Raw genomic sequence first — 27,565 nt, forward strand, 5'->3', positions numbered from 1 at the left:
GTAAACTAAAGCCAGCACTACACTGGCAGTATCATGGTGATTCTATACATACCTTTAGTTGTCAGATTGGACATATAGTTCTTAAAATACAGGCAAGTAAAGTTGCAGAAATGTGCAGCATTTTGATTGGCAGCAGCTGCTGAGCAGCTAATATATGGGTCGGGTTTTGCTATCTATTCCTGCCCCTGTCTGTCTGCCTGGCCTCTGTAGATATTAGATTATATAGGCTGCATTTCTAAAAATGCTTAATCACGTGACAGAAATGATTCATACCTGGAAGGAGCCCATACTGTCTAGCATCTACAGAGGTTAGGCAGCACACAGGGGCGGGAATAGATAGCAAAACCCCACCCACATATTACCTATTCAGCAGCTGCTGCCAATCAAAAAGCAGTGCATTTCTGAAACTTTACTTGCTTGTATTTCTAAAACTATACATCCAATTTGACAACTAAAGATATGTAAAGAATCAGCCCAATGGTGCCAGTATAGCACTGGCTTTAGTTTATATAGGAAAATCCTGGTGATTTGTGAGCTTTAAGAGGTTAATAGCACTTACGTTAAGGTCGAAAGGTTAAAAAACAACAATGATAATTATTATAGGCTACCATATGCATAACATATATATATATATATATCAGGTTGATGGTAAGTACAAATGAAGAACCACATTAAGGAAGTTTTAATTTCCTCAATAATAATAATATATCAGTTTTAAATTCTTAGTACATGGCTGTTGGATCAAGTCTCATTAAAAGATATGGAGATGAACATTTACATGAAAGAAACAATTTTTGTTGGTGACCTTTACAACTTGTTGAAATTCAGGCTTAATATCTAATATATAATCAGTTCTTAGCACTTACGGATTATCCAGCAGTAGAATGATTGGATTAAGCTCCTTCTTTGGTCTGTAATAAGCTCTGAGCGGAACAATAAAATTGTACAGTCCATTTCCAGCTGTCTCGGCTGCAACAATGATGACTTTATTTTTAAAACCATAGGCTTTAGCATCTTCATAATAGTTATGTTGACATCCCTAAAGAAGAAGTGAATGAAGTTAAGTAGATTATGTCCTTTAATACACAGTATGAATTGCCTTTCATCTTCCAGTATTGCGTATCAGCATAAAAAAATTAAACTTTGGAAATCAATAAACAAAAAGTAACAATATACTAATAAATACATGACAGTGATGTTAGTGTGCCGCCCCAGCAGCGGATCGAACCGCTCGGATCCGGTGGTGGTGTCTGTTCGTGGCTCGAGGGTCTCTGGACCCGGAGGCTTAGGGGCCACACTCCAATGCAAAGGGGGGTATTTACAGGGGATTTGGTATAGTTCGTGATGCCACCCGTGGTGTGCGGTAATTGGGAGTACCGCCGCTGCCATTGGGAGTACCCGGGGTGATGGAGTGGGGCAGCTAGGTGAATTTGCCCTCCACGGGTAGGGGCAGGCCCTGGGGACTCTGGATGGATGGTGCAGAGATGCGGTGCAGGGGTCAGTCTGGTACTCACTCAGCAATGAAGTAGACGCTGACAACAGGGTAAACTAAGTCTCTGAACGCCACTACCTCTCAAGTGGAGCTCATCTGGGTCCCGTCCCCTGCAGCGCTGCTGGTGGTCTGTACCCTGCCTCATGGCACCAAGTTTTAGATTGTCCGTTGTGGTCAGGTAGCTTGGAGCTATCCGGACCCCGCCCTTCACTGTGGCTAAGTGAAGGAGCCTGCTCCTAGTGCTCGCGCTTAGGATTTCAGTGGGCTGCTTGCTAGGAAAGCCCTATCCCCCTCGTTGCACTAGTGCCCCGATTCTGGAGCTGGTGGGAACAGTCCATAAAGGACCTGTTCTGCTCAGGTTAATTGCCGGGTTGCCGGGTTGCCTGAAGCTTCTCCCCAACCTAGGGTCCATGTACCCCGTCATGCCTTTGGTCCCGTACCGGTGATAGGACAAGGCTGCCAGCAGTCATCCTCGATGGGTCCCAGGCACCTAGCCTCAATCCCCTGCGACCGGGGGTCCGACTTTTCTAGGTCCAGACCATGACCACCATCTGCGATCTAGTTTTCCTCTCCCCTGGGGGCTCCAATTCCCAGCTTCCTCATAGCTCCTCACATCTCGAGGGCTACTCAACAACTGACTGACTTTGACACCTCCTACCTCCCTGTCTGACCCCTAGGTGGGCGGCCCTATTACTGCTTAAGTAGCCCACTGGTGTGCCTGACAGGTGTGGTGCAAAGTGTATGTAGGATTTGTGAATGCTGATGGAGGCAGCACTGCAAAATAGAACCATGAGGGGTTGAATACTGCACAGGGAGGGCAGTTTGTGCAGTACCCTGAGACGACCTAAATAGTCCAGGGGTGTCACATTAGCATGGAAAATAGTGCAGTAAATAATGACGTATATAACAGAATCAAAATAACTTGAGCAACGTAAAAGTAAATAAAATCAGGTAAGCGCAGTAAACAAAAAAAAATTCACAAATTTATAGTGCAGAGCATGGAAAAGCAGGTGACTTGTAGGGCTATTGGATAGTTCTTATATATAACTGTTTATAGCGATGCGCCACCAATATTCTGCTGAAGGACTGAAGAAAGCAAAGAAAAACTAACCCAGTGCTCAATGTGAGAAATCCTCATATATTAATGAAGATTACTTAGGAATTACCAAAGACGTTTTCTCACTACTGCTACAATAAGCTGAAAGATCTCCAGCTTTGTCTCCGGAGAATGGCTTATGTCAGATGCACTGTTTTATTATTATTTTGACATTTTAAAAGGTTCTTTTTTTGCTTACCTTATCTAGCCGTAAACAGCAAAAAGGAACTTTTTCTGGCAACAGATGACAAAAGTTTGGTGAGCTGCCTATATATGGTGAATTGGGAGGATAACCCTTAGTGTACCTGAAAGAAAAGAATGATTGTAAATACAAAAGCAAATCCAACTCTGCAGCAATACTCTGTGGGTACTAGGATGTACAGCAGCATTATATATTTGGTTATTTTAAATTCTATTATTACTTTATGATCTATACCTGAAAATGTAAGAATGCATTTTAAATAAAAACGATGTGAGCCCAGACTTATTATTTTCCTGGACCTAGGCCTTTGTTGTCTCTTCTACTGTTCTGCTCTCTACAAGACTGCTCCCACCAAATGTGAGCATAACCGCTAAACTTTTTGCCATACTCAGAGATTATGACTAGAGATGAGCGGACCCATGGAAGTTCGGGTTCTGAAGGTTCAGTACGACTTAAATAAAGTTCTATTCTGGACCCAAACTTGACCTGAACCTCATTGTAAGTCACTGATTGGGCCGTTTGGCTCTCCACCCACATACAGCCAGCCGTAAACAGAGCGCTTCTGGGGAGGACAAGTTGTTTTTTGTTTTCATTTTTTGTATGCACTGCATCCAATAATGCACCAAAATTAAAAAAACTCCCCTTAAGTTTGGTGTATAGAACATGTTAAAACAGAAAATAGTAGGTATGACATGTTCTAAAATCAAGGGTATTCTAGATGAGGTAGCCAATGAGGATGAGGAGAAAAACCTTTGTAAAAAGTAACATCCCATGCACATATGTCCTGTTGGATGTATAAAGAATCTGAACCAATTGTTTGCAATGGAATTATTCTCACCCACAGATGCAGGTGCCCAGACTGTTGGCTGAATCACAAAGTTTCATGCAGCATAATGATTAGCCCTGGATCAGCACCTAACAGTGAACATTTAAAAACACCTGATAGCAATACCACAGAAGAAATGCTACCACAGGCTTCCTGTATCCATTGTTTCAGGTGCCCCACATCCTGGATGCTGGATCTACGGTATTGCTCTTGGTGTATCAAAAGTTGGAGAAGAGAATAAAGTTGACAATTCAACACAATGGGTAGCACTTTGAGCACATTCTTTAGTGATTTACTGTGATTGCTCCATGTCACAAATGTGTCAATAACTCAATAATGAATAAAGCTACATTAAAAATGAGCAAACCACTGTTTTTCATGTGCAATTCTCTGTGTTTAACGTGTCACACGAACCCCTTCCCATTGAAAAAAGTAAAGTTGAATTCAAAATGGCGGCTTTGCAGATGGTCGCCATGGGCGTCACCGGGCCTCAAATGTTTGGCCCCTCCCATGTACTAATATGCTACAATATGCTACAAACGGTAAGGTGATATCAGCAACCACTTCCATTTTATCATGGTGTATCCATACTTATGGCCCACCGTGTACATAATAAAAACCCAAGGTCCTTATAAGGTGTTAAGATTCTATACATACAAAAGGACAACACATAACAAATTACAACCTGGAATTATTTAACAAAAACTAGCCAAAATATCAAAAACAGTGGGCGAAAAATTAAGTACACCCCATTACATACAGAACCACATTTAGCAGCCATAACTTGGATTATTCATTTTCTGTATAACTCTATCAGCCACTCACTTCATTCAGGAGGAATTTGGTCCTGTGTTTCTGTGACGCCCTGGCCGGGCCAGGTAGTCACAGATAGGGCCCCGCATTACACCAGTCCCCTAACAAGGTGACAGCAGCCAAACATTTAAACCCTAGTCACCCCCGTCAGTGATTGATGGACACACCAGGGGGCGGAGCCAGGCAGTTGAACACGCCTACCGAGGAGTTCAGAGAGCCTGGGGCAGGAAACACAGTCAGTTTAGTCTGGGAGTCTGTTAGTGGAGGTGAAGTAAAGTGGAAGCAGGCCTGTGCGTCAGGTCTGCAACTAACTGACAGGTGCCAGAGTAGGAGCCCTGGTACCTTTGGCTAGGAGGCATACGGAGGCCTCTGTCTGCAGGAGCCCGGAAGACGGCTCGGTAGAACCGAGGTGGACTGGGACAGGGTAGTGGCCCTCCGGTACCGACCTGGGGAACCGACTCGGAAACCGGAGCACAAAGGGTGGTACTCAGACCCTGAAGCTAGGTCCAGAAGCTACTGGGGGCTAGCTAATTAAGTGATTGCAGCCAGTACTATAGGTTCTGTCCCACCCAAAGTCCCGACTGAAGACAACAGCCCAATGAGGGGGATAGAAAGCCACCGCCACGGAAGAGAGATCCCACGGGTCAGCATGGGCATAGGGCTCCTTAGGCAACCACAAGCCGGGGAGCGGACTCCTGTAGTTGCAAGCGCAGGTAGTCCACCATCACAAAACAGGTGTGGGGAAAAGACAGAGACCACAAACCGGGTGGGGGACCAGACGGCAGCCAGCTGCAGGCACCGACCACCATCACCTTGGTTTACCAGAGACTCGTGTGTTTACTAATAGTGAGTACATCAGTGCCCTCCGGCCGCCCATCTCCCTGCTCCACCCAACTCCTCCAACGGGTCCCGGGGCCACCATCCCTACCCATGGAGGGGTTAACAACTTGCTGTGCAACATCTCCCCCGGGTGCCCCGTAACTGCAGTGGTGGTGTCCACCTTCACCACATCCCGTGGGTGGCGTCACGAACTTAACACGGCTCCGGCCGTACACCTACATCCCCAAACCGCCAACCCCTTTTTGATCGGAGTGACCGCAGGACCCTCGAGTCACCCACTGAAGGTCCAAACCCAAGCAGCTTGGTTGCCGAGCACGGGGCAGCACACTCCGATTTCTGGTGCTGTGAACAGGATACTTACCCATCCACTTACCTTGTGGAAGTGCGCCTTGAAGTGAAGTCAGCAGTGATCCGTTGTGAAATTTTCAAAATCCGCCATCTTGCAGCCATCTTTTGGCGTGAAGATTCCCTCCAGAATCTTCTTCCCCGCGAAAAGAGCGCGGAAGCTGAAGCCCCGCCTCCTGGGAACACGGCCGTACAGCAAATCCGGAAGTGGAAAAACGAAACTTACCGGCCGGCGAGAAGAGTGCCACGAAAAGACCAAGGGGGAAAAGCGGGAAGATGTCCGCACCTAACCCGGAAGGTGGAGTGGCACCAGCTGCTGGGGTGGCGGCGCCCGCAGGTGCGCCTGGTGACGGGAACGTGATGGCGCTCTCTCCGGTCGCAGGAGTGGGGAGGCCGCAACTCTGACGGTCACCCAGGTAATGCCGATCTCCTTGCCCTAAGTGCCCGGTGCTGCCTGGCTACCCCAGTACGAGGGGAAGCCTGATGCCTTGCAGGTGTTCAGGAAGAAAATACCTTGACCTGATGCCCAGCCAGGGGTGGCAAGTAGAGTTGAGCGCGGTTCGTGGTTCGTGGTTCTCCAGTTCGCGGCTCGAGTGATTTTGGGGCATGTTCTAGATCGAACTAGAACTCGAGCTTTTTGCAAAAGCTCGATAGTTCTAGAAACGTTCGAGAACGGTTCTAGCAGCCAAAAAACAGCTAAATCCTAGCTTGGTTTCTGCTGTAATAGTGTAAGTCACTCTGTGAATCAAACTATTATCACATTTCAGTGTATAGTGTGCGTGAACAGCGCCTTCAGATCACTGCTGTTTCTATAATGGCGATCGCCATTTTTTTTTTTTTTTTTCTTGTCTTCCTTCCCTAAGCGCGCGCGTCTTGTGGGGCGGGCCAGCATGTCAGCCAATCACAGACACACACACACCTAAGTGGACTTTGAGCCAGAGAAGCAACGGCATGTGTGATAGGATCTGCATGTCACATGTCCCTGCATTATAAAACCGGACATTTTCTTCACGAACGCCATTATCTGCCTTCTGCGTCTTTGGTGTCAGACATCAGTGTCGCAGCTCCGTCCTCCTGAGTCCTATAGCCGATACAGCTGTATGCGCTGCATACACAGCGTTAGACAGCTTAGGGAGAGCACATTCTAGCAGTCCTTTTAAGGGCTCAAAGCGGCAGGGTCAGAGAGCCATAAGTGACAGGTCCTGCAAACAGCAACAGCGTCTGTGTAGCCCAGGTCAGGGATTTCCTCCCTGCATTTCACCATTAGGAGGGAATAGAAAGGCAGGCTTCCATTCCTCTACCCAGAGCACCACAATCCTGCCACTGTACCCTCTTGTCCTCTGCACACTCCAACTCATTCTAAGTAAGCCATTATACTAGCAAACACTCAGTGTACCTAGTGGCATCCTAAACGTGGCTATTGGACTTTGCTATAGTCCCACTAGTGCAAAGACATTTGCAGAGCACGTCTGCCTGCATTGCACACTCCAAGTTTTTTAAACTAAGCAATTTTACTAGCAAACACTCAGTGTACCTAGTGGCATCCTATACGTGGCTATTGGACTTTGCTATAGTCCCACTAGTGCCAAGACATTTGCAGAGCGCATCTGCCTGCGTTGCACACTCCAACTAATTATAACGAAGCCATTATACTAGCAAACACTCAGTGTACCTAGTGGCATCCTATACGTGGCTATTGGACTTTGCTATAGTCCCACTAGTGCAAAGACATTAGCAGAGCACATCTGCCTGCATTGCACACTCCAAGTTTTTTAAACTAAGCAATTTTACTAGCAAACACTCAGTGTACCTAGTGGCATCCTATACGTGGCTATTGGACTTTGCTATAGTCCCACTAGTGCAAAGACATTTGCAGAGCACGTCTGCCTGCATTGCACACTACAACTTTTTTAAACTAAGCAATTTTACTAGCAAACACTCAGTGTACCTAGTGGCATCCTATACGTGGCTATTGGACTTTGCTATAGTCCCACTAGTGCAAAGACATTTGCAGAGCACGTCTGCCTGCATTGCACACTACAACTTTTTTAAACTAATCAATTTTACTAGCAAACACTCAGTGTACCTAGTGGCATCCTAAACGTGGCTATTGGACTTTGCTATAGTCCCACTAGTGCAAAGACATTTGCAGAGCACGTCTGCCTGCATTGCACACTACAACTTTTTTAAACTAATCAATTTTACTAGCAAACACTCAGTGTACCTAGTGGCATCCTAAACGTGGCTATTGGACTTTGCTATAGTCCCACTAGTGCAAAGACATTAGCAGAGCACATCTGCCTGCATTGCACACTCCAAGTTTTGTAAACTAAGCAATTTTACTAGCAAACACTCAGTGTACCTAGTGGCATCCTATACGTGGCTATTGGACTTTGCTATAGTCCCACTAGTGCCAAGACATTTGCAGAGCGCATCTGCCTGCGTTGCACACTCCAACTAATTATAACGAAGCCATTATACTAGCAAACACTCAGTGTACCTAGTGGCATCCTATACGTGGCTATTAGACTTTTGTCAATTCACAGTATTGGAACGTTATTTGCATGACATCTGCCTGCATTGCACACTCTAACTTTTTTAAACTCAGCCATTATACTAGCAAACACTCACTGTACCTAGTTGTATCCTAAACGTGGCTATTGTACTTTTGTCAATTCACAGTATTGGAACGTTATTTGCAGGACATCTGCCTGCATTGCACACTCAAACTTTTTTAAACTCAGCCATTATACTAGCAAACACTCACTGTACCTAGTTGTATCCTAAACGTGGCTATTGTACTTTTGTCAATTCACAGTATTGGAACGTTATTTGCAGGACGTCTGCCTGCATTGCACACTCAAACTTTTTTAAACTCAGCCATTATACTAGCAAACACTCACTGTACCTAGTTGTATCCTAAACGTGGCTATTGTACTTTTGTCAATTCACAGTATTGGAACGTTATTTGCAGGACGTCTGCCTGCATTGCACACTCAAACTTTTTTAAACTCAGCCATTATACTAGCAAACACACAGTGTACCTAGTGGCATCCTATACGTGGCTATTGTACTTTTGTCAATTCACAGTATTGGAACGTTATTTGCAGGACATCTGCCTGCATTGCACACTCAAACTTTTTTAAACTCAGCCATTATACTAGCAAACACTCACTGTACCTAGTTGTATCCTAAACGTGGCTATTGTACTTTTGTCAATTCACACTACTGCAAATCTATGTGCAGCACCTCTGCATGACAACCTCGTGCTCTGTTTTTAATAAGCTATAATGATAGCACAAAATACTGCCATTTTGTGGCATCATAGAACTGGCTGTTGTATTCCATTAGTGCACCACTGGTGACAAGCTATTTCTAGCACCTCTACATCACACCCTCATGCACATTTTGCTACGCTAATGTTATAGCAAACTCATGGAATTCATTGCTGCATTTCATAATTCGGAGGGATAGAAAGTCAGGCTTCCTTTAGCTTTTCCTTCTGTTCATAGACAGCATCTCCAAGACAAATTTCCCCTCCACGTCTAAGTGTGGAGAGGCAGCAAGTGCGCATGCGTGTGCCGATGTACCCCAGCTGCAGCATAATTACAGTGTTTCGCCTAGTGAGTATGCTCAGCCTGACTGTGCCATTCCTGACGCTAAGTTTTCATTTCGGGATACAGCGCATGCTCCCACACTAAGTGTGAAAAGCCTCTTTGCACAGGTGCTTGCATTCCGTGCCGGGTATAAGTCCTGTTTTGGGCATAGACACCATGCTAAAGCTGATAGTCTTTTTTCAGAGACTGTATTTCATGCTACTGAGCATGCTCAGGCACTTCCTGCATCAGAGACTAGGTCCGGTAATGAACTCTTTGGCCCTGGCCCTGATGTGGGGGTCCCATATAGACCACAGGGCATCAGGTGTCCTCCCAAATGGCTTGCAGAGGCCCACACCTATGACTTGTCACCGCATTATTGATGCTCAGACGATGACTGGTGAGGTGTTTGGGTCATGGCAGCCATGAGGTCATCATTGAAGTTGCGTTTCCAAATAGGACGCTAGTTATGCCACTCATGACGTGTCACTCTACTTTTGTCTCCAGGAGGTGCATTGTGGTTCACCCTGGTTTGGGGCGGACCCAGGTTATAAAAGGGGCTGGAGCCAACAAGGAGGTGCGCAGTCTTCTATTATGCTCCGAAAGAGCACACCTCCATGTGTTGAACCCATTGCGGCTTTAGGCCAGAGGTAGGCAGGGATCGGGTGGTGGATGCAGGCCACCACCACAGTTGGTAACGCAGAACGGTTAAGACCAGCTCCTGTCCTAACAGTCCTGCTTGTGCAGCCCAGTGGCATTAACAGGCCTGCTGCTGCTGATGCGCCTGCTGTCCACAGGTGTGGCCCCTACGCACACGGTCAGCGTACTCAATGGCCCCTGTGTTGTTAACAGGGAGTTCCTGGGCTGGGTGGGCATGTGGACCCTGTGACGCTAACAGGGCTCACAGTCTCCAGATCCGAATGGCGTCTAACTCGGTTCAGGCTACTATTAGTTTCATAGCCACACAGCTCTGTATCCTCCACCAAACCTTCAAGTTGCCAACCTCTCCTTTTCCAACTGGGAGCACGGTGGACACTGACTGCTGATGGGGATATATACCTTTCTCTTTCTTTTCTTATTAATTTTCGTTATATAGCGGTCACAGATTATATACCACTTTATCCAAATCTGCCAGTCCCACTGTAACAGATGTTGTTTCTTCAGCAAATGTTACAGTTGCTTAACCACCAAATCCACGGACCAAAACTTTTTTCCCCTTTCCAACACACCTGTTCCCCTTTCCAACAGCATCTGTCCTTTTTCAACTCATTTTGGGATATGACCAAAAGTGCAACTGTGCAGGGACACCGTACTCAACGCCATCTCAGCACAGCAGCCATCCCTCGGTCCCTCCGATGTGGACAAGTAAAAGACCATTTCCTCCTATCCATGACAAAGCGTTGAGATTCACTCTGTGCAGCACTGGTGTTTAGTGGACAAGTAGATCTAAGATTGCGTACCACATTCTGCAGATACTCCTGTATACGTGCGTCTATTTCTATGGCAGGAATTAGTTCGCCAAATTTTGTCTTGTACCGGGGATCTAACAGTGTGGCAACCCAGTATTCAGGATTAGTTCAAATTCATACAATCCGAGGGTCATGTAGGTAGTGCAGCAAGAAGGCGCTCATGTGTCTTGTGCATCCAGGAGGACCAAGTCCTTGGTGTGTTGGTGGCAGAGAGGTGAGAATCGTGCATCCTTCCTCTGCCCTCTCCCCCCAACCTCGCACAACCGAAATGTGAGCAAGCTCTCACTCATCTGCTGAGTCTTCCATGCCCATCGCCAGTTCGTCCTCCATTTCTTCATGGGCTCCTGCACTTTCATCAACACTTTTTGCTGATACTATGCGCCCTTGTTAATCCCTCTCCCTCACCATGACTGCCGCATAGGTGCCGCTGACCATCTGGACCTCGTAGATCTTGTTATCCCTTCCGCATATGACTCCTCCTGTACTTCCTCCCCTTCCTCTTGTCCCAACACCTGACTCCGAATAATAATTACAGTGTGCTCCATCATGTAGATGACCAGAATTGTCACGCTGAGAATGACATTGCCAGTGCTAAACATCTTCGTCGACATTTCAAAACTGTGTAGCAGGGTGCATAGGTCCTTGATCTGACACCACTCCAGCAGCGTGATCTGCACCACCTCTGGATCAAGTTATCCCAGGCTATATGTCTTACCGTATTTCAGCAGGGCTCTGCGGTGCTGCCACACACGCTGCAACATGTGCAGATTCCAATTCCTGCGTGTCAAAACATCGCATTTACGGCGTTTAACTGCCAGACCCTAAGACTTCCGGAGTGATGAAAGTTGTTGAGCTGCTGTGTGCGCACGATGGAAGTGAGCACATAGCGAGCGTGCCCACTGCACAAGGCCATGTAGGCCGTGATGGTGTTTTAAAAATTGCTGGCGAATTCGGTTCAACACGTGAGCCCTAAAAGGCACGTGTGTCACATTGCCCTGAGGATGGCCCGCAGCCAGGTTTGCATCATTGCCGCACACGGCTGTTAAGTCACCAACGGAGTCCGCTCCGTCAATTTGTACTCCGGTCGCCAGGTGACAACGTGTTCCTTTCATGAATAGTGCTGATGATGGGAGAGTAGTCGATGCCAGCGGCGCAGGTGGACGCAGGTTATGCTCACCCACTGGGCTGCATTACCTTGACAGATGCAGAATCTCTGGCTGAATGTAGCTGGTGGGTATCTCACAGATGAAATACCATCATTCAGCTACAACCAATGGGAAGACACCACACCCTTTTTTATGCCCATCCTGTCTGCAGACCAATGCCAGACATAGCTATGAACCTCTGGTTAATTTTACCCCCAGTTCAGTTTTATGATTTTGTGTGCTTGTTACCTGACTACTTTTCCTGCTTGCTGTTTATGTACCTTGTTGGCCGATACGCATTTCACCTCTGCTTGTTTTCTGATTCTTTCCTGGCCGTCCCATTCTGTTCCTGTTCCTCAATTAATGTTTTGACCCTGCCTGACTACTATTCTCTGTAATAGCGGTGTGACTCACATTTCCCATACATTTCAAAGTAAAACTTTGACCGCCTGATGGCATTGAGCTCTGCTGCCAGCATAGTAAGGAGGTGTGTGGTAGTCCTTGTGCGCAGTTGCAAGGAAGGGTGGCCTGACCACACAGGGTTTGCGCCAAGGTAGAGGACCCACACGAGGTTGAAGAGGCAGAAGCAGTGTATTAACTTCTACATACAGAACAAGGATTGAAACAACTCGTGGGGACGGCAAGACTTGTACAGCAGACCCTTCTCCATCTCTCACCATAGTTTGCCAGTGCCCAGTCAGTGACATGTAATGACCCTGTCTATGCTTACTGGTCCAAGTATCTGTGTTGAAATGCACCCTGTCGCACACAGATTTTCTCAAGGAAGTGGTGATGTTGTGTGCGACATGCTGGTGTAGCGCGGGCATGCTTTTCTTGGAGAAGCAGTGGTGATTGGGCATCTGGTACTGGGGCACAGCGACAGACATAAGGTCTGTAAAATCCTGTGTGTCCACTACGCGTAAAGGCAGCATTTCGGTAGCCAACAGCTTACAGAGGGATAGAGTCAACCACTTAGCTTTGTCATGGGTCGCAGTAAGTGGCCTTTTATTTGACCACATCTGAGGGACAGAGATCTGGCTGCTGTCTGTAGACGGTGTTGAGTAGGGTGTCCCTGGAAAAATGCAGGTTTGTGAGAAAAGTGCAGGCGGAGACATGATGTTGCCTTCATCTTGCCTTCAGATCTGTTCATCTTGTATCATTTTTAAAAAACACAGCAAGCAAGGGTTACTCCAAGCGGAGTCTACCTTTTTTCCCCAAATTGGGCACACAGACACCCCATCAGTGGCAGGACTTGTGCCCTAGTTGCAAACAGGATGTTTTGATTTGCATCAAGCACATTCCAAATCCACAAGCATTTACTCTCCCCAGGATGACACAGGGGTAGTAAATTCCTTCTGGATCCATGACTTGTTCATTTTGATGAACGTCAGTCTGTCCACATTGTCACTGGACAGACGCGTGCGCTTATCTGTCAGCACACACCCAGCAGCACTGAAGACACGTTCAGAGACAACGCTGGCAGCTGGACACGACAAAATCTTCAAGGCGTAACTGGAGAGCTCTTGACATTTTTCTAGATTTGAAGCACAAAAGGAACAAGGCTCCATTTGCAAAGTCATTGCATCGATGTTCATTTGGAGATACTCCTGTATCATCCTCTCCATCCGTTGACTATGTGACACACTTGATGTCTCTGGTGGCCTTGCAAAGGAGGGTCTAAAAAAATTATGAAAAGATTCCATAAAATTGCTGTTACCAGCACCAGATACGGTCCTACTGGTACGGGTAGACTGTTGAAGATGACGAGGCCGTCCCATGTTTGTCAAGTTACAACTGGGAGAATCACTCCCTTCACCTGCACGGTTGTTTGGTGGAAAAGCCGAGCTAAGATCGAGTAACAGCTTCTGCTGATACTCCTGCATACGTGCGTCCCTTTCTATGGGTGGAATTATGTCACAAAATTTGGACTTGTCCCGGGGATCTAATAGTGTGGCAAGCCAGTAGTCATCATCACTTCTAATTTTGACAATACGAGGGTCATGTTGGAGGTAGTGCAACAAGAAGGCACTCATGTGTCTTGCGCAGCCATGCGGACCAAGTCCACGCTGTGTTTGTGGCATAGAGGTGCTAACCGTTCTTTCTTCCTCTGTCATCTCCCCCCAACCTCTTTCAACTTAAATTTGACCAAGGTCCCCCTCATCAGCTGAGTCTTCCATGTCCATGGACAGTTCGTCCTCCATATCTTCATGTCCTCCTGCACCTTCCTCAACATCTCGCCTGCTACCATGCGCCCTTGTTGATCCCTGTCCCCCATGGTCCCATGCCTGCCGCGTTGGTGATGATGAACGTCTGGACCTTGGTGATGTTGTTGTGTCTTGAGCATATGAATCCTCCTGTAGTTCCTCCCCTTCCTGTTGTCCCACCCCCTGACTCCGAATAGTGTTTAGCGTGTGCTCCAGCATGTAAATGACTGTAATCGTCATGCTGATAATGGCATTGTCAGCGCTAAACATATTCGACGCCATGTCGAAACTGTGCAGAAGGGTGCATAGGTCCGTGATCTGAGATCACTCCATCAGGGTGATCTGCCCCACCTCTGCATCTCGTTGGCCCAGGCTATACGTCATGACGTATTGCACCAGGGCTCTGCGGTGCTGCCACAGTCGCTGTAACATGTGGAGAGTTGAATTCCAGCGTGTCGCCACATCGCATTTCAGGCGATGAACCGGCAGGCCGAAAGACTTCTGGAGCGATGCAAGTCGCTCAGCTGCGGCGCTTGAACGGCGGAAGTGAGCACTGCAGACAGTTTCCGTGCCCTGGTCAGAAAGCCATCTAGGCCGGGATAGTGTGTTAAAAATTGCTGGACAACAAGGTTCAACACGTGAGCCATACAAGGCACGTGTGTCACCTTGCCCAGGCGAAGGGCCGCACCCAGGTTTGCAGCATTGTCGCACACGGCCTTACCAGGCTGCAGGTTGAGTGGAGACAACCATTTATTAAACTCGGACCGCAGAGCTGACCACAACTCCTCAGCTGTGTGACTCTTATTCCCAAGACATGTCAAGCTAAAGACCGCCTGATGCCATTGCGCTCTGCTGCCAGCATAGTAATGAGGGGTGCGTGATTCCTTCTGTGAGAACGCTGGTGGCCTGACCAGGCAGGCTTGGGGCGGAGGTGGAGGACCCAGATGAGGTGGAGGATGCAGAAGCAGTGGCGGAACTTGGACAGACAGAGGATTGACACACAAGTCGTGGGGACGGCAAGACTTGTGCAGCAGACCCTTCACCATCTATCACCATAGTTACCCAGTGCCCAGTCAGCGACATGTAACGTCCCTGTCCATGCTTACTGGTCCAAGTATCGGTGCTGAAATTCACCCGTTCACACATAGAGTTTCTCAAGGAAGCGGTGATATTGTGTGCGACATGCTGGTGTAGCGCGGGCACACCTTTCTTAGAGAAGTAGTGGCGACTAGGCATCTGGTACTGGGGCACAGCGACAGATATAAGGTCTCTAAAATCCTGTGTGTCCACTAGGCGGAAAGGCAGCATTTCTGTAGCCAACAGCTTACAGAGGGATAGAGTCAACCTCTTCGCTTTGTCATGGGTCGAAGGAAGTGGCCTTTTATTTGACCACATCTGAGGGACAGAGATCTGGCTGCTGTGTGTAGACGGTGTTGAGTAGGGTGTCCCTGGAAAAATGCAGCTTTGGGAGGAAAGTGCAGGCGGAGACATGATGTTGCCTTCATCCAAAGTTGGTGCTATCGATGTCTGAGAGAGCTGTACACACTCACTTGTTTCCCCTTCCAAACCAACTGACGACCTACCAAGCAAACTGCCTGTTGCGGTTACAGTGGTGGAAGTTGTGGGTGGAAAAACAGGTGTGACAGCTGTCCCCACAGTCCTAGAAGATGACGAGCGCGCGGATGCCCTGGAAGGGGCAGGCGGTGGATGGTTGGCTCCACTAGGCCGCATTGCAGCACGGTGAGCTTCCCACCAGGCCATATGATATTTATTCATGTGACGATTCATGGAAGAAGTTGTCAAACTGCTGAGGTTTTGACCTCTACTAAGATAACCATGGCAAATGTTACAGATCACATAATTTGGCCGATCTTTTTTTATGTCAAAAAAGGACCAGGCTAGGCAAGGCTTAGAGGCCATGCGACCTGTTGATCCACCCCGAATAATGCTCAGAGGCAGAGTGGTGGCTGAGGATGCAGTTGTAGACGTGCTACCAGTGCTCCGACTGTGTCCAGGAAGGCGCCAGGTTACTTCGATGTCGGTTGCATCCTCCTCCACCGCCTCTATTGACCTCCTCGAGTGTCTGACTGTGGGTTGACAGTAGGTGGGATCTAGAACTTCATCATCAATTGTTGTGTTTGCACTCCCCTCCCCCTCAGACCGAGTTTCTTCTTGCCCTGACCGAATATTTAAGTTGTCATCCCAATCGGGTATCTGCGTCTCATCTTCATCAGTATGTTCCTCATTGCCTATAACCACAGTTGTTGGAAAGGCAGCATTTTGGTAGCCAACAGTTTGCATTTTATGAAAGTCAACCTCCAAGCCATGTCATGCCCTTCTAAAAGCATGTATAACACAGCGAGGGGACTCCAACCACAGTCTCCCTCGTTGCCACTCACTGGGCGACACACACCCCACTTGACTGGCATCGGTTGAGCCCCCTTTTGAAAAAGAAAAAGATGCTTTGCATGAAGCACTCTCAAAAATACGCGTGCCTTTCCCGTCCCCTGGCTGACCCCGGGGAAGAAAAGTCCTCTGAGAGCCATGACTTGTTCATCTTGGTTCTTTTAGAAACACAGCGAGGGGACTCCAACCACAGTCTCCCTCGTTGCCACTCACTGGGCCACACACACCCCACTTGACTGGCATCGGTTGAGCCCCCTTTTGAAAAAGAAAAAGATGCTTTGCATGAAGCACTCTCAAAAATACGCGTGCCTTTCCCGTCCCCTGGCTGACCCTGGGGAAGAAAAGTCCTCTGAGAGCCATGACTTGTTCATCTTGGTTTTTTTAGAAACACAGCGAGGGGACTCCAACCACAGTCTCCCTCGTTGCCACTCACTGGGCCACACACACCCCACTTGACTGGCATCGGTTGAGCCCCCTTTTGAAAAAGAAAAAGATGCTTTGCATGAAGCACTCTCAAAAATACGCGTGCCTTTCCCGTCCCCTGGCTGACCCCGGGGAAGAAAAGTCCTCTGAGAGCCATGACTTGTTCATCTTGGTTCTTTTAGAAACACAGCGAGGGGACTCCAACCACAGTCTCCCTCGTTGCCACTCACTGGGCCACACACACCCCACTTGACTGGCATCGGTTGAGCCCCCTTTTGAAAAAGAAAAAGATGCTTTGCATGAAGCACTCTCAAAAATACGCGTGCCTTTCCCGTCCCCTGGCTGACCCCGGGGAAGAAAAGTCCTCTGAGAGCCATGACTTGTTCATCTTGGTTCTTTTAGAAACACAGCGAGGGGACTCCAACCACAGTCTCCCTCGTTGCCACTCACTGGGCCACACACACCCCACTTGACTGGCATCGGTTGAGCCCCCTTTTGAAAAAGAAAAAGATGCTTTGCATGAAGCACTCTCAAAAATACGCGTGCCTTTCCCGTCCCCTGGCTGACCCCGGGGAAGAAAAGTCCTCTGAGAGCCATGACTTGTTCATCTTGGTTCTTTTAGAAACACAGCGAGGGGACTCCAACCACAGTCTCCCTCGTTGCCACTCACTGGGCCACACACACCCCACTTGACTGGCATCGGTTGAGCCCCCTTTTGAAAAAGAAAAAGATGCTTTGCATGAAGCACTCTCAAAAATACGCGTGCCTTTCCCGTCCCCTGGCTGACCCCGGGGAAGAAAAGTCCTCTGAGAGCCATGTCCACATTGTCAGTGGACAGACACGTGTGCTTATCTGCCAGCAGACCCACAGCAGCACTGAAGACAGGTTCCGAGAGAACGCTGGCTGCAGGACACGACAAGATCCCCAAGACGTACGTGGCGAGCTCAGGCAATTTATCAAGATTGGAAGCCAAGAATGAGCAGGGCTCAAGTTGCACAATAATGGCATGTTTCCTTGCATATACTCATATATCTGTGTGTCCTCCTCTTTTTCCTTGTCCAGCTCTTTTGTTTTCGCATGAGTATATGTCCTTGTCACTTTCCCATGTGTTGTGAGTTGTTTGTGACCTTTTGGACACCTTTGAGGGTGTTTTCTAGGTGTTTTTCTGTGTTTGTGATTGCCTGCCATTGTTTCCTATGCAGTTCGAGTTCGGTTCGTCGAACGTTCGACGAACCGAACTCGAACGGGAGGTCCGTTCGGCGAACCAACCTCGAGCCGAACCGCGACCGGTTCGCTCATCTCTAGTGGCAAGAAGCCCAGGACTAGGAGCCCGCAGTTCAGCTGGTCAAAATGATGATTGCCCAAGGATCTTCCAGGATGGACCCTACAGCCCCCTCTGAAGCTCAACAGTTGTGGAAAGAGAGAGACTGCCTCTACCTGCATCAAGGGAAGCTGTATAGGGGGTTGATCAACCCGAAGACCCACGAAAAAGTCTGCCAGCTGGTGGTGCCCCAGGCATGTGTGCCCAAGGTCTTGCAGGCCTACCATGATGGTGCAGGACACTTTGGCTGGAAGAAGCTGAAGATGCTGTTGAGAGAGCGCTTCTACTGGAGTGGGATGTGGGAGTCCGTGGATGTCTGGTGTCGAGAGTGTGGTCCCTGTACTCTGAGAAGATGGGACGAAACCAGTCAGAAGGCTCCGCTACAGTCGATAGTCACTCACCAGCCATTGGAATTGGTCACTTTGGACCATGTCAAGCTCATGCCCAGTCGGAGCGGGTACACCTACGCCCTGACCATTGTAGACCACTACTGAAGATTCATGGTGGTTGTCTCCGTCAAAGATTTTACAGGCCGCACTGCAGCCAGAGCCTTCCAGGCCTACTTCTGCCGGGCACATGGCTATCCAGAGAAGGTGCTCACGGACCAGGGCCCAGCCTTGGAAGCAGAAGTGTTCCAGGAGTTTTGCCACTTGTATGAGTGCAAGAAGTTCCGGAACACACCCTACCATGCCTAAACTAATGGGATGTGCGAGAAAATGAACCATCTGGTCCTTAATCTCCTCAAGACACTACCCCTGGAAGATCGGAATCTGTGGCCTGAGAAGCTGCCCGACTTGGTGGACATGTACAATAACATCCCCTGTAGCTCCACCAAGTGCACACCTGCATACCTGATGAGAGCTCGGCCGGGGCAGCTGCCAGTGGGCCTAGAAATGGATGTAGAGGTACCTCAAACTCTTCCCCGCACTGCCAATTGGGATGGCAAGCGACAGACGCAGTACCGACAGATCCAAGAGTATGTGGAAAGGAATCTGCGTCATCAGGAGAGGCAAGAACAGCGCTTCAACAAGTGGGCTCAGGCTGCCCCTTTCGGACCTGGAGATGTGGTGCTGAAACGTAAAAGGAGAATGCACAAGTTCGACGATCAATGGGAGAGGACCCCCTACGTAATACAGCCTACCAGATGGAAGAACAAGAAGATCTACTTGATTAGTTGCGACCAGGGAAAGACCACGGCCACTGTTTCCAGGGACCACCTGAAGAGACGCCTGGGTCCCCTGAGGCTGGTAAACGAGGTCCCCGTTCCCATGCCGAGCGTGGAAAAGAAGAGAGAGGTGATCCATACATTTATGGGTGACTTTCCAGCTGACTGGCCTATGCAGAATGGTGCGGTGATTGTTCCCGTGATAATGTTCCCACAACCCGTGGAAGAAATGGAGACGGAGATGCTCTCCAGCAAGCCACCTGAGCAAGCGCCCAGGGATGCACCTACACCACGCCCCCGTAGGTCTCTACCCGCCATACCTGACACTTAGGAAGAGGGACCGGTCATCCCCTCTCCCTCATTGCCTCCACCTGAGAGTATTGGGCCCAGGAGGTCCACACACCTTAATCTAGGTCAGCCCCCGCTTAGATACAGGGAGACCGCAATCTAGGGGTGTTGCATGTTGATTGTGAAAATAATTTTGTGAATGAATTCCAATTACCAGAGATTCTAACCTGATTAAGACGAAGAAGAAGACTGCTGAATAAGATAGCGGTTCCCGGCTACCATATTGCCCGTCCCCGTTGGGACTTTGTTGATTTCCTGTTCCAGTTTACCCCCAATTCAATAGAGACAAGGCCGAGAACTTGCAGGCCACCCCAAAATCTATTGGGCCTTTTAAATAGTCCCTGACCACCCTTTTCATGTCCTGCAGTCACCAGGCTGGTTGGAGGAAGGGCCTGCGGCAGAGGAGGCCGGGGTCCCGTCACCAAGAAAACCGGTGACTACCCTCTGGGTCAGGGGTCCCCTGGACGTGGGGCCTCTGAGAGACTGCAGGGTAAGGAACTTATTACCCGGCCCGTGTGGGCAATACCCGGACCCGAACCCGTTTCCTGGACTGTGGAAAAGGGGTGCGCACCAGTGTTTAGTGGTGGCACCAGGCTTAGGTTTGCTTGGGTGGGCAAAATGGAACGGACCCGGTCCCGTCCTCTTCCTGGTTAATAAAATGTTCTGCAACGTTAAGTAAAATGCCTCCCGTAAGGGAAGAAAACTAAGCATGCTTGAAAATTGTATAAATGTTATTATACTTGTAAATATGTTATTTTTATCTTTTTCTAGTTCAAGAAAAATAAACAGTGGTGGTCGGACAGCCCGCGGACGGTCTGTGGTTAACCAAGGGGGAGTGTGACGCCCTGGCCGGGACAGGTAGTCACAGATAGGGCCCCGCTTTACACTAGTCCCCTAACAAGGTGACAGCAGCCAAACATTTAAACCCTAGTCACCCCCGTCAGTGATTGATGGACACACCAGGGGGCGGAGCCAGGCGGTTGGACACACCCACTGAGGAGTTCATAGAGCCTAGGGCAGGAAACACAGTCAGTTTATTTTGGGAGTCTGTTAGTGGAGGTGAAGTAAAGTTGAAGCAGGCCTGTGTGTCAGGTCTGCAACTAACTGACAGGTGCCAGGGTAGGAGCCCTGGTACCTTTGGCTAGGAGGCATACGGAGGCCTCTGTCTGCAGGAGTCGGGAAGACGGCTCGGTGGAACCGAGGTGGACCGGGACAGGGTAGTGGCCCGTCGGTACCGACCCGGGGAACCAACTCGGAAACCGGAGCACAAAGGGGGGTACTCAGACCCTGAAGCTAGATCCAGAAGCTACTGGGGGCTAGTTAATTAACTGATTGCGACCAGGACTATAGGTTCTGTCCCACCCAAAGTCCCGACTGTCACAATTTTAAAAAAGTCCATCCATATTCTGGATGGACTTTTTTAAAATTCTGACAATAAAGAAAGAAATTATTTTACGTTGGATGTGCCGATATCCTTTCTTTCACTTCTTGTAAAACTTATTTTCATTCCTATTGTGCACCCCCATAAAAATAAAAGAAGATTATACTCAATTCCTGCTTCTGGCGCAGTTCTAGCAATGTCGGAGCCCTGGTTCCCGGGGGTCATGTGACATTGTAATGGCCAAACACTCAAGTAATGCTTACTTCCCTCTGCCCGCCTTCAGTTATGTAAGAAATTAATAGAAATGATCAAATACCAAAATATCCGCTTCAACGAATATCCGACGAATAGTTCGGCACTATTCGACTATTCACGAATATTCAATGCGCAATGTAAGTCTATGGGAAACTCAAATAATTTCACGTTGGACCTAACGGCAAGTTGGGGTGACTGAGGAAAAGGCTGAAATGGATGGGAAAAGGCAGAAACAGTTTGGGCACAACCTGTAGAGGATGCGTGACTGCACTTCTGGTGTCTTGGAACAACGTGCTCAGAGCAGCACGCGGATTTTACGTAGTCACCAGAAAAGCTTTCAAACAAAAGTAATCATTTTTTTGACAAACAGAACGCAGGTCTTTCAGTCTCTCTCTGTCTGTTGGTGTCTCCCTTCCCCCCTCTCTCATACTCACCAATCACTGACCGATCACCGTCACGGCGCTGCACGGCTACCACACTGCTCTGGCGGCTTCTCCAGCTTTTGAAAATGTCAGACGCTCATTATTCCATCTCGTATTCCCTGCTTCCCCCGCCCACTGGCACCTATGATTGGTTGCATTCAGACGCGCCCCAACGCTGAGTGATAGCTGTCTCACTGCAACCAATCAAAGCCGCCGGTGGGCTGGTCTATGTGGTGCAGTAAAATAAATAAATAATAAAAAAAAAACGGCGTGCGGTCCCCCCAAATTGTAATACCAGCCAAGATAAAGCCACACGGCTGAAGGCTGGTATTCCCAGGATGGTGAGCCCCTCATTATGGAGAGCCCCCCAGCCTAAAAATATCAGCAAGCAGACGTCCGTAATTGCCGCATCCATTACAGTAGATGCGACAGTCCCGGGACTCTACCCGGCTCATCCCAAATTGCCCTGGTGCGGTGGCAATTGGTGTAATAAGAAGTTCATAGCAGCCCATAGCTGCCACTAAGTCCTAGGTTAATAATGGCAGGCATCTATGAGACAACCCCAATGATTAACCTGTAAGTGAAAATAAATAAACACATACACCTGAAAAAATCCTTTATTTGGAATAAAAGAAAAAGAAAAAAAAAACACTCTCTTTCACCACTTTATTAAAATCCCCAAATATCCCTCAAGGTCCGGTGTAATTCTCACTAGGTCCCGCAACGCATCCAGCTCCACTACATGAAGCTGACAACAGTGGCCGTGGAACACCGCAGCTCTCTGTCAGCTCCACGCAGCAACTGAAGTGAGCCGCACAATCAGTGGTGACATCACTCAGGTTACCCTCGGTCACAGCTCTCAGGTGGAGGACTGCAGCTGGCCACGGGTCACCTGACTGACGGCCCCGCTGATCACGCAGTTAACTTCAGTCACTCAGGGGATTTGTGGTCACTGGTGAGTCCTTCACCTGTGATCGCAAATCAGGCAGTGGCACACAGACAAAGCCACGCGATGACAATGAACTCGGATGAAGTTCATCCGAGTTCATTCTGATCATACGGCACTGTCTTGCAGCCAGCCATGTTGTATGGGGATGTAGCAGGCCAAATGGGACCACACTGTCAAAAATTAATCCAAAACGCTGATCGAGAATGTTTCCACTCATTGACAGCAAGCAGAGATGGTGGACAATGTTTCCAGTCACTGACAGCAAGCAGACGTGTTGGGGAATGTTTCCATTCAACAGCAGCAAGCAGAGATAATGGGGTATGTTTCCACTCACTAACAGCAAGTGGAGATGGTGGGCAATGTTTACATTCATTGACAACAAGCAGACGGTGTTGGGGAATGTTTCCATTCAATGACAGCAAGCAGAGTTGATGAAGAATGTTTCCACTCACTGACAGTCAGTTATAGCAAGGATTAAAATGTAACTTTTAATATCAACAATATAAAATCATGATAGAACAAAGTGCAATGCAGTGCATGAATAAATAACAATAGATGGATAGATCTCACCCAGTTCTTTTCCTGAGGAGATCAGACACCACCGGAAGAAATCCAAGGCAGAAGCGGGCCAAATTGGATATGAGGGGGAGGGGACCAGTATCAAAGTTCCTTACCCCTGTCGTGCCCCAGCAAAAAAAGCTTCCGCCCTTACAAGGGCAGCACCCAAGTCAGGAATGCTAACCCGATGAAAATGCACACCCTTCCAACGCGTTTCCCTCTCTGTGTAGTAAGAGAGTTCATCAGTGGAGAAATATCAAGTAAAGCCTGCAGTGGCAGGACAATACCACACAAAGCACGTTAGTGGTACAAGAGTGTATGCTAGTGGCCAGTGGGACGTTGCGGAAGTATTGCTTTTCACTCACTGACAGCAAGCAGAGATGGTGGGGAATGTTTCTATTTACTGACAGCAAGCAGACATGTTGGGGAATGTTTCCATTCAATGTCAGCAAGTAGAGATGATGGGGGTATGTTTCCACTCTCTAACAGCAAGCAGAGATGGTGGGGAATGCTTCCATTCAATGACAGCAAGTTGACATGTTGGGGAATGTTTCCATTCAATGACAGCAAGCAGAGATTATGGGGAATATTCTATTTATTGACAGCAAGCAGAGCATAGAGCATTGCTGGCTGCGAGACAGAGCCGCCGATCAGAATGAACTCGGATGAACTTCACCTGACTTCATTGTCATCACGCGGCTTTGTCTGTGTGCCACGGCCTGATTTGCGATCACAGGTGAACGACACACCAGTGACCGCAAATCCCCTGAGTGACTGAAGTGAGCCGCGCGATCAGCAGTGCCGTCACTCAGGTGACCCGCTGCCAGCTGCAGTCCTCCACCTGAGAGCGGTAGCCATGGGTCACCTGAGTGACGTCACCACTGATTGTGCGGCTCACTTCAGTTGCTGCGTGGAGCTGATAGAGAGCGGCGGTGTTCCACGGCTGCTCCTGTCAGCTTCTTGTAGCAGAGCTGGATGCGTCTTGGGACCTCGTGTGCATTACGCCAGATCTCGAAGGCTATTTGGGGATTTTAATAAAGTGGTGAAAGAGGGTGGGGTTTTTTTTGTCTTTTATTCCAAATAAAAGATTTTTTCGGGTGTATGTGTTTATTTACTTTCACTTACAGGTTAATCATTGGGTGTGTCTAATAGACAACTGAAATGATTAACCTAGGACTTAATGGCAGCTATGGGCTGCCATTAACTCCTTATTATGCCGATTGCTACCGCACCAGGGCAATTCGGGATGAGCCGGATGGAGTTCCAGGACTTTCGCATCTAATGAATGCGGAAATTCCAGGAGGCTGCTTGCTGATATTCTTAGGCTGGGGGGCTGTGCAGTGCTGCGCCGGTGATCAGTTAGTGATCGATGAGTATGAGAGGGGGGGGAGAGGGATAGACTGACAGACAGAGAGAGAGACCGAAAGACTTGCGTTCTGTTTGTCAAAAAAGCGATTTATGGATCTTTGTGGCAGTGTTTAGCCCTTACAAGGACTATTTATTAGTTGATCTAAGAACGCTCTCCCGCACACAATACAGTCTATCTACACCACCAGCTCCCTATGGCTGTGTGTTCACAAACTGGTAGCAGGCTTATATAGCCCTTTATAATGCTGTGTGGCCAAGCCAATCACAGTAACGCCACAACAAATATGGCTGCGGCGCTACTGTGAGGGCAAGCAACATCAGATGTGTTCATTGGCTGGAAAACAGGCACCAGGAAGTCAGAAATGAAAATGAAAGTATAGAAGCGAATACAATATTAGTCATCAGATAGCGAATACCTCGAATACCCCTTTATCCGTCGGATACCGAATAGTGGCGAATACATTCGCTCATCCCTAGTAATTAACAGTTAAGGTGTGGCAGCTGCAGCTATCACTTTCTGTTAACTGCTTAATTATCCGAAGGTGGGGACTGGGGAGATGAAAGCTAATGCTAATTGGGAGCTGGGATAACATGATTTAACAACCTCATGCAAGCCACTGGGAATACAAGTTAAGACACCACTGAAACAAAATTGAGAGCGAAGATGAGTATAAGGTTTTTTATTTTTATGAGGGCAAACAAGGGTGGTGAGAAAGGGTTGTCCAAATAGTGGACAACCCTTTTAAGGTTTCACCATATAATTTCACTTGGGTTGAGATCTGCACATTGAGTGAGTTATTGCAAAACTTCAATTCTTTTTTCTGACATTCTGATGTAGACAAGCTAGTGTGCATGATCCAGATTCAGCCAAGCTAGCTTCTGGATAGATGGTGACTCATATGATTCTAGCATACTTTTTGGTATACAGAGGGGTTCATAGCTGACTCAATGACTGCAAAGTACGCAAGTCCTGTAGGTGCACAACAAGCCCCAAACATCATTCCTCCAACACCTTTTATGACAATTGATAAGAGGTGTTTATGCTGTGTTTGGTTTTCAAAATACTTGTAGCCCATTACAATATTAACAATTTGCTCTAATACATAACCAAATCAATATTGTACAGAAACACCAGTAAATAATCATATTAAATAAATCTTAAGGCTACATGCGCACGCTGCTTTTTTTCCTGCTTTTTTGCTGCTTTTTTGGCTGCAGTTTTGTCAGCAGAACTTTCTGACATTTGACTTCCCAGCAAAGTCTATGAGAAGTCAGATTTGTCATGCGCACACTGCAGTTTATTTGTCAGCGTTTTTTTTGTCAAAAGTTTGTGACAAAAAAAATGCAGCATGTTCATTCTTTCCTGCGTTTTTGTCAACATTTGTCACCCATTGAAATCAATGAGGGCATCAAAAACGCAGGAAAAATGCATGCTAATCACAAGTGGTGCATTTTACCTGCCTTTTACCTGCGTTTTTGCTAGCAAAAATGCAGGTGATTTGTCAGGAAGTGAGGTCAGGCAAGTGGTCCCGTCCGTCCTCCACGTGTTCCACGAAGTACCGCTGTCCCCAGGGGAGATGATGTGGAGGACGGGACTATCAGCGGCGGCAGCGAGAGGGGGATGGACATTGGCAGCTGAAAACATTGATTTTTCCCTCTCGCTGCTGTCGCCGCTGATAGTCCCGTCCTCCACGTGTTCCCCGAAGTACCACTGTCCCCAGCGTGCACGCACAGGGGAGATGATGTGGAGGACGGGACTATCAGCGGCGGCGGCAGCGAGAGGGAAAAATCAATGTTTTCAGCAGCCAACGTCCATCCCCCTCTCGCTGCCGCCGCCGCTGATAGTCCCGTCCTCCCCGTGTTCCCTGAAGTACCGCTGTCCCCGCACAGAGGAGATGATGGACCCCTCTCACTGCCACCGCCGCCGCCGCTGAAAGTCCCGTCCTCCATGCTCCTGCCGGCCGGCTCCACTCTCCTGCCGGCCGGCTCCACGCTCCTGCCTGCCGGCTCCACGCTCCTGCCTGCCGGCTCCACGCTCCTGCCTGCCAGCTCCACGCAGTAGCGCGATCAGCTGAGCTGTCACTGAGGTTACTCGCGGCCACCGCTGGATTCAGCGGTGGCCGCGGGTAACCTCGGTGACAGCTCAGCTGATCGCGCGGCTGCCTTCATTAGATGCATGGAGGTGACCGGAGCGGCGGTATCTGCTGCTTCTCCGGTCACCTGCATGCAGCAGCGCTGGATGCGACGCTGGAGCATGCTGGATTACGCCGGACATGGAGGGTTTTGTCGGGGTTAATAAATTGGTAATGAGGGAATGTGTTTGTGTTTTTTATTTCTAATAAAGGATTTTTTCATGTGTGTGTGTTTATTTACTGTAATTTACAGATTAATCATGGAGGGTGTCTCATAGACGCCTGACATGATTAATCTAGGACTTATAGGCAGCTATGGGCTGCCAATAACTCCTTATTATCCCGATTTGCCAACGCACCAGGGTAAATCGGGAAGAGCCGGGTACAGTCCCAGAACTGTCGCATCTAATGGATGCGACAATTCTGGGCGGCTGCTGACTGATATTGTTAGGGTGGGGGGCTCCCCATAACGTGGAGCTCCCCATCCTGAGAATACCAGCCTTCAGCCGTATGGCTTTATCTGGCTGGCATTAAAATTGGGGGGGACCGCACGCCAGTTTTTTTTAATTATTTATTTATTTCTAATTTTTTTTTTTTCAATTCAACAAGCTTTATGGGCTTGTTTGAACTGAAAAATACATGAAACAATTGTTGACAAAACTGCAGCCAAAAACGCACCAAAAAAGCAGCAAAAATGCACCAAAAAAGCACCTACATTTTTTGTGACATTTCCAGGCTCTCTCTGACAAGGTGCAGTTTTGGCTTCAGTTTTGGCTGCAGTTTTGGCTGCAGTTTGTGAACACGAAAAA

General features: G+C 48.3%; 1 protein-coding gene across 4 annotated transcripts in view; it reads right to left on the reverse strand.

The window, feature by feature from the left end:
- Positions 1–27,565, reverse strand: part of KCNT2 (potassium sodium-activated channel subfamily T member 2) — a 1,626,062-nt gene that overhangs the window by 397,661 nt on the left and 1,200,836 nt on the right. For all 4 annotated transcript variants that reach the window (XM_075322033.1, XM_075322031.1, XM_075322032.1 and 1 more), the window contains exons 18-19: positions 2,788–2,893; positions 867–1,039 (exon numbers count right to left, since the gene is read on the reverse strand). In XM_075322033.1, the coding sequence (XP_075178148.1) occupies positions 867–1,039; positions 2,788–2,893 (279 nt within the window). The remainder of the gene's footprint in view (positions 1–866; positions 1,040–2,787; positions 2,894–27,565) is intronic.

The sequence above is a fragment of the Anomaloglossus baeobatrachus genome, chromosome 8 (assembly GCF_048569485.1).
Source record: "Anomaloglossus baeobatrachus isolate aAnoBae1 chromosome 8, aAnoBae1.hap1, whole genome shotgun sequence".
NCBI classification, from domain to species: Eukaryota; Metazoa; Chordata; class Amphibia; order Anura; family Aromobatidae; genus Anomaloglossus; species Anomaloglossus baeobatrachus.